A 6,400-nucleotide genomic window follows, 5' to 3' on the forward strand; every position below is an offset into this window, starting at 1 on the left:
TTGGGGTTGAAGAAGGTCCCAAGGGTTCTACAAACGTACCATTTTATTTTGGTTGTCATTAATAAAATGTTTGCAAGCCAGGAAAATCATTTGTGTCGTTCACATTGTCTCCCGCAGCTATGTTTGAGACTTTGAGTGCTTGGGAGGATGGTCAAATCACGGGCTCCAATCAAAATAATAAAAAAAAATCCTTGTATATCATACAAAAATTTACTTAATTAAAAATGAATCTTTTGATTGCTTATGTGAAAGATATTATTATAATAACTAATGACAATTTCGAGATTAAAATTTTGCAATAAGTTGTGGATGCAAAACAACAAAATGCTTTATGCTTGTAGATGTGAAATACACGAAGAACATTTGATGTAATTTTACCTTTGAGATTGCCAGAATAATTATTGTATTAATTTGATCCAGGTAACCACATAAATGAACATAAAATGTCAAGCAATTGATTGTAGCAAAGTTGTCTATCAATATAAAAGAAAGTAAATTACACTCCGACAATGTAATTATAACTTTTGTAGATGAAATTCCTCCCTGTATATTTAGCATCTACAAGCATAATGCATTTCACCTGTTCATCTCGCTACAAGTTGCTAGCCACAAACCCAAAGGATTTTTAACAATATATAGCTATACTATCAGCATATTTCAAACATTGATAAAGAAAAAAGAACGAACAATGTGTCAGTGTGGTACACATAATGCAGTAGGCACAGATTTGAAAGCAAAGGACACCAAAAAGTATAAAAGGGTCATATAATTGGTAGTTGTATAGCTAAAAGCAAAGGACAACCAAAATCTTTGAACAATAAATTGAAAATGCAAATCCATCGATGAGACATCTTAATGTTGAACATATGCAAAGATAAAAACCAAGATAAGAGTGCATCCAATCCAAGTCATCATTCATCTAAACGATTAACATTCAGACAATCATTGGGAAAGTACCAAGTGTGTGAAGGAAGGAAGCGGCCTTTTCGACATGTATCAACGGTGGAAAGGAAGCAAGCAAATCTCTTATATAGTGACCGATGATCAACCAACAACTCTGATTTAATAGCAGCAGAATATTTCAAGCTGTTAATAAAGAACACACATTCTTCAAATGCTTTTCCCGACGACACCCACTTCATTTCCTCAAAATCTAGATAGTGAACATCGTATGAATCTTTACAATCCACCACATAAAGGTTTTCACTCGAACTAAGAAACTCCGGAGATAAGAAGTCTGGCTTTGGAAAATTCTTGGTATGGAGTAACGTCAATTCGGGGTCTGGATTGAGTCTCATTTCATATACACGACAACCGACGTTTATGGTATATATCTTCCCCTTGAAAGCATGTAAATCGATCATCAGGGAAGTGGAGTAGATACGATTCCATGCTTGTGTACCCGCTATAGAAAACCAAACTTGATAGGTGAATGTAAGCAACACCACAAACACCCACCCAGATACTGAAGGTGAAAAGACAAGGATACATGCAACACTTTCTGGATTAATGTATGTATTAAAGGGGAAACAAGGGAAATGAAGTTCATGCCTTGTGATAAGATTCACAAGCCAGAAGTCTTTGGTTTTCCTCCCGAAAAAGATCAGGTAACCACAAGTTATTCCAACACAGATCCTGCCAGCATAATGGGGAAGGATGGTTTTGAACTTTCTACCTCGAAGGTCCTCCAGGTAACAATACCACTCTTTCTTACAAGAAAGATGAGAGATCGATATCAACATAGGTGGTCTGGATGCCATAAAAACCTTCCTGTTATCAAGTGCAAGTGACCTCCATGATTTGCAAACGCAACTAAATGCAACAAAATCAATGACACCCAATTGCATCATAACTAAAAAAAGCAAATGATGGTCAAGATCTGACCAAGGTGCCACACCACCGTTGACTCTCTTCCTGCTGGATGATGATGAACCATCACAATTCTGGTTTCTGGTCATTCTCCTTATCCTGGCCATTCCTATAGTGCAAAAGAAAATTAAATATTCGAGCGCTTGGTAAATGCAAATTCCATATAAGATACAAGAGTTGTAAGCATACACAAAAGGAGGTTGCAAGAAAAGGAGAAAACTGACATTACTGAATATTACGTCCATAGATACATTTATATTTCGGGAGCCCAATAAGTGGCTTTGTAACTTGCCAAGATCCAAATGAAAAGAAAACATATACAATCCAATTGAAGTTGTGTTGCAGTTCCATAACAAATGAATAATACATTGAAACGGGATAACAACATGTACTCATCATCCCGTTGCAATATAATTACCTCATCAACACTTTTCCCAAAATCAACCTGACTGGAAATTAGCAGTTCTAGAAGAAAAGGATGTTTTTAACAAAAATTGTGCTTGCAAAATTGTAAATCTTCCACATTGTAAAAAGTTGTTGCAAATGGGTCAGTACAATTAAGTCCACTATCTACAGACTACTAACCACCTGAAGGATGGAGTTTTCAGAATATGGATGAACCGATGAAGTGTAACTTGTTTTCCAGAACACATAAAAACAACAAATTTTAATCAATTTCCTTCAAGTAGGACTTGATACCTGAAAGGTAAGAACCCGAAAAATAAACATCCTTTCCGAAGGTTGTTAGCGGCAAGTTTGCCTATATGGAAACTCGATTTTCATGTGAGAATCCAAGTATTAGATCAGAAACGCTAAATCAGCGTATAGAGATCCAAAAGCTCATTTTGCAATCATTATTGCAGCTTTGTTAACTGTATAGTGCAAACTCCAGTGCTAACTAACTAAGTTGAACTGATTAGATCACATTGAATGAATCTAGGGCAAAAACTCAAATCAGATCAAAACCAAATCGAGGAAAAACAATCAGATTATATGAAAAGATCGAATTTCTAGGATGAAATCCTCAAGAAATTTTATCAGATCTTTGAACAATTAAGTTAGATTTTGTAGCCAGAACTTCTAATCAAATTAGGGAAAAGGTTTTAATAATGAAAACTAGGGTGAAAAGTGCACACAGAAGATAACCCGACAAGAGAAAACACTCAAATATAGAAGCCCAGGAGAAAAATATACCTGCAATGGTAAAGACACGGCGCTGAAGGTGGAGTTCTAGGGTTTGTACTCGAGAGAAGCATAAATACTAGAGATGAGATGGGAATTGAGAGATAACATTAGGTCCCGATTTCAAGGAGAAATTACAATCATACCCCTTAATAAGAAGCGGTGACTGGTGAGTGCACATGACTTCACACGTGATCATTGTGATCGTGCCAGTGATTCAATGCTGTATTAGGGCATATAATTTCTGTTATGCATTTGTATACTAAGAAAATTCATCATCATCATCCATTAAATGGACATACGCAAAATGTAATTACAACACCACCTCACGTAATATTTTCCTATATAGTATAAATGACTTACTCCATAAGCCTTGATTAACCATCTATTCAACTCCAAAAAATAATGGCTAAATGGTTATGCACTAAGTTGTAAAACCTCCATATGATATATATATATATATATATATATATATATATATATATATATATATATATATATATATATATATATATATATATATATATATATATATATATATATATACTGATTGCAACTGGAAATTTTTGTCCAAAATAATTTGTCAACCAAACATGATAAAGAAAAGTACCTTGTAAATGATGGGATTCGTTACATGAAACAATAGCTTAAGTACTCCATAGAGGTAAAGTGTCATAGAATGCTTGCTTCCTACAAGTAAATGAATGGAAACTTTTACAGCAACATACACAAACACACACAACTAAATCCTATAAAAACCAAACAAATCAGAAATGGCAAAAATGAAACATATAAATTGTTTCATATAAATTTTTATGGGAAGTAGACTAAAAAGGGCAGCCCAGATTCGCAAATTATGATAACTTGCAGAAATAGAAAGTACAAAGAAATCCCAATCTTAATAATATGAGTAAAATTTAAAATCAAAGAAATCACAGAGATCTGACAGGTAGCTTTACTTTTGATGAGGGTTCTCCTGGGTAATGAGTCAGTTCACGGTGGCCGTGGCTCAATTTGGTATGTTTGAGTTTTACCACAAGATTGTCGTTCAAAACATCTAACAAAGATCAAATTAATGTAAGAAATATACCTAAATGTACATAACAATAAAACGCTCTTTGTATTCTTCAAGACAACCAAACATCGTAATGGAATGCAATAACCCATTCTATTAGTCTGTTCATTCCATTCCTTTAAGATTGCATTTCATCGGAACCAATCATACCTAAAGCCTAAAGGTGTCAAAAACAATACCAACCGATCCAACGCGATGAACTTTTCAAACAATAAATTCGAATGTTCATTTCCAACTTTTGGGCACAGTAAGTCTAAATGTTCAATCTCTCGTCCGATATAGTAAGAATGATGTTAGAGATCGAATAAAGTAATGACAAACATAAAGATATTGTATTGCTATTCTAACACAAACGAAAAGAATATGGATTACACTAAATGCTAAAGTTGTTAAAAACGATCTCATCCGATCAGAAGCATGAATATCACCGAAACTGCTTAAACATGAAAATTTCAAAATGCTATATCTCAAAATCTTTAAAATGTTTCAACATATAAATCAAAACCGATAATTACAGTCCATTACCCGCTATAGAGAACCATATTTACTCGTGGAACTATTTAAGATAGCAAACACCCACTTAGATATTGAAGGTTAAAAAATAAGAATATCCCTAACTCCTATTTCAGGTGCAGCATCAACAGAAAAATACACATTAGGCCTTACGGAAATAAAGTTCATGCCTTCTGATGGGATTCACAAGCCAGAAGTCATGGGTTTTAAACACTCTTCCTTCAATATCCTGTAGGTAACACAACACTAGTCTTTCTTATAAAATAAGCAAAGAGCCGTGTATCAACATAGGTGGTTAATTTGGAACCCATAAACTTTTTCAGGTTATATACTGCATTGAACTATATGACTTGCAAACACCACTGAATGAAATAAAATCAGCTCCAGTTGCATGATAACTAATGGAGCACATCTTGGTTAAGATATGACCAAGGCACCACGCCACCGTTGTCAGGAATTTTTCAAGATGTATCACGATTCTGGTTTCTATTCATCCTCCAGTCTTTTACCATTCCTACATCTGCAAAAAATAAATAAATAAATTTAAGGCCTTAGTAAATGCAAATTCCAGAAGAGACAATAGTTATAAACAAGGGACAAGTATTCACAGACAATAGTTATAAGTATCATCAAGAATTTATTACGCCTCCAATTGATTAAGGCTGAACTAAATAAACGATCAATCAAAAGCTATAACATCAAGAAACAACTAATATTGAAGAATAGTTGATGATGGAGATTTTGTGCCCAAATGTGTGAGCAGAAGAAATAGAGGAAGTTTGGAGAAGAGGAATCATTCATAGCATGTCCTTCAAAAGCAATTGATCTAATGTATATAATAGTGCTATCTTTGTTAGAATACCCGAAATGACCAATTAGGCCCAATACCCTTCTTTATTATATACACTATGTACGCTTACGTAGACCCATTTTCATGTAAACTTCTATCACAATTCAACCTACAAATCAAATCTCAAACGAAAAACATAAGCTATTTGAAGATATGGATAAATTGGGGGAGTTCAGTGATGAAATAATACAGGAGATTTTTCTCTGGTTTTCTAGGGTTTTAAAGCAGAAACATAAGACGATAAAGAGAAGGGAAATTAATAAATAAATAAATAAATAAATAACAAGCTAGGAAGGGAAAAAATCGATTAAAGAAGAGAAGAAGATTTAAATTCAACCTTGATGATGCCGGTTTGACATAAAGTAATGAACTGCGGAGGCAATGAATTGCAGGACGATGAACGGCCACCGGGGATGAGGCTGAGGGGAGATGTGGGGCTAACTGATAAGCAAACCAAATAACCAGGGCGTTGCTTTTCGGCGGAGAGTGAAGAGTCGCTGGAGGGGTGGGAGGGCGCCGGATATGAAGGGCGGTTGCCGGGGAATTGCTGAACATCCGATAAAGAAGGGCATGAGCCTACGAGGTAAAATGTGTCGTTGTTAACCAAGGTTTTTCTTGACCCATATTACTGCACTAACCAATGGATGCCCGTTAACCCTATATTTTCCATATTATTTTTTGTAATATTCTCTAACAAAAGAACATTTTCTTTTTAATTTCATTATTACGCCTGGATAATATCTGTGATTTTCTCTCATAGACATTATTGCTATGATTTTTATATCATATAACCCACACTAGTCAGGAACGGATTTTAATAGTGCGATGGCTTTTTTTTGTGCGGTGAGAGTCGAAAACCGCACCATTAAAACACTTTCGCATTAATAAAATAAAAAAAAAAGCACCATTTG

General features: G+C 34.7%; 1 protein-coding gene across 6 annotated transcripts; it reads right to left on the bottom strand.

Moving 5' to 3' along the window:
- Positions 1-845: 845 nt before the first annotated feature.
- LOC145041897 (uncharacterized) lies at positions 846-6,148 on the bottom strand. 6 transcript variants are annotated; one of them, XM_078990122.1, is made up of 6 exons: positions 5,827-6,148; positions 4,793-5,159; positions 4,011-4,108; positions 3,662-3,741; positions 3,064-3,274; positions 846-1,978 (listed from the first exon to the last, which is right to left on the bottom strand). In XM_078990122.1, exon 6 carries the CDS (start codon positions 1,974-1,976, stop codon positions 912-914), a length of 1,065 nt encoding a protein of 354 aa, XP_078846248.1. In that variant the 5' UTR covers positions 1,977-1,978; positions 3,064-3,274; positions 3,662-3,741; positions 4,011-4,108; positions 4,793-5,159; positions 5,827-6,148; the 3' UTR covers positions 846-911. The 6 variants fall into 6 exon arrangements, with proteins under 6 accessions (XP_078846248.1, XP_078846247.1, XP_078846249.1 ...); XM_078990121.1 differs by having other exon boundaries at positions 2,569-3,274; XM_078990123.1 differs by lacking the exon at positions 3,064-3,274.
- Between the last annotated feature and the right edge of the window lie 252 nt (positions 6,149-6,400).

This window comes from Lactuca saligna, chromosome 4 (assembly GCF_052625555.1).
Source record: "Lactuca saligna cultivar CGN05327 chromosome 4, ASM5262555v1, whole genome shotgun sequence".
Classification (NCBI taxonomy): domain Eukaryota; kingdom Viridiplantae; phylum Streptophyta; class Magnoliopsida; order Asterales; family Asteraceae; genus Lactuca; species Lactuca saligna.

Excerpts from the sequence above, each read along its gene's own strand:
- LOC145041897 (XM_078990120.1), bottom strand. The coding sequence starts at position 2,186 with ATGTTTTCTTTTCATTTGGATCTTGGCAAGTTACAAAGCCACTTATTG.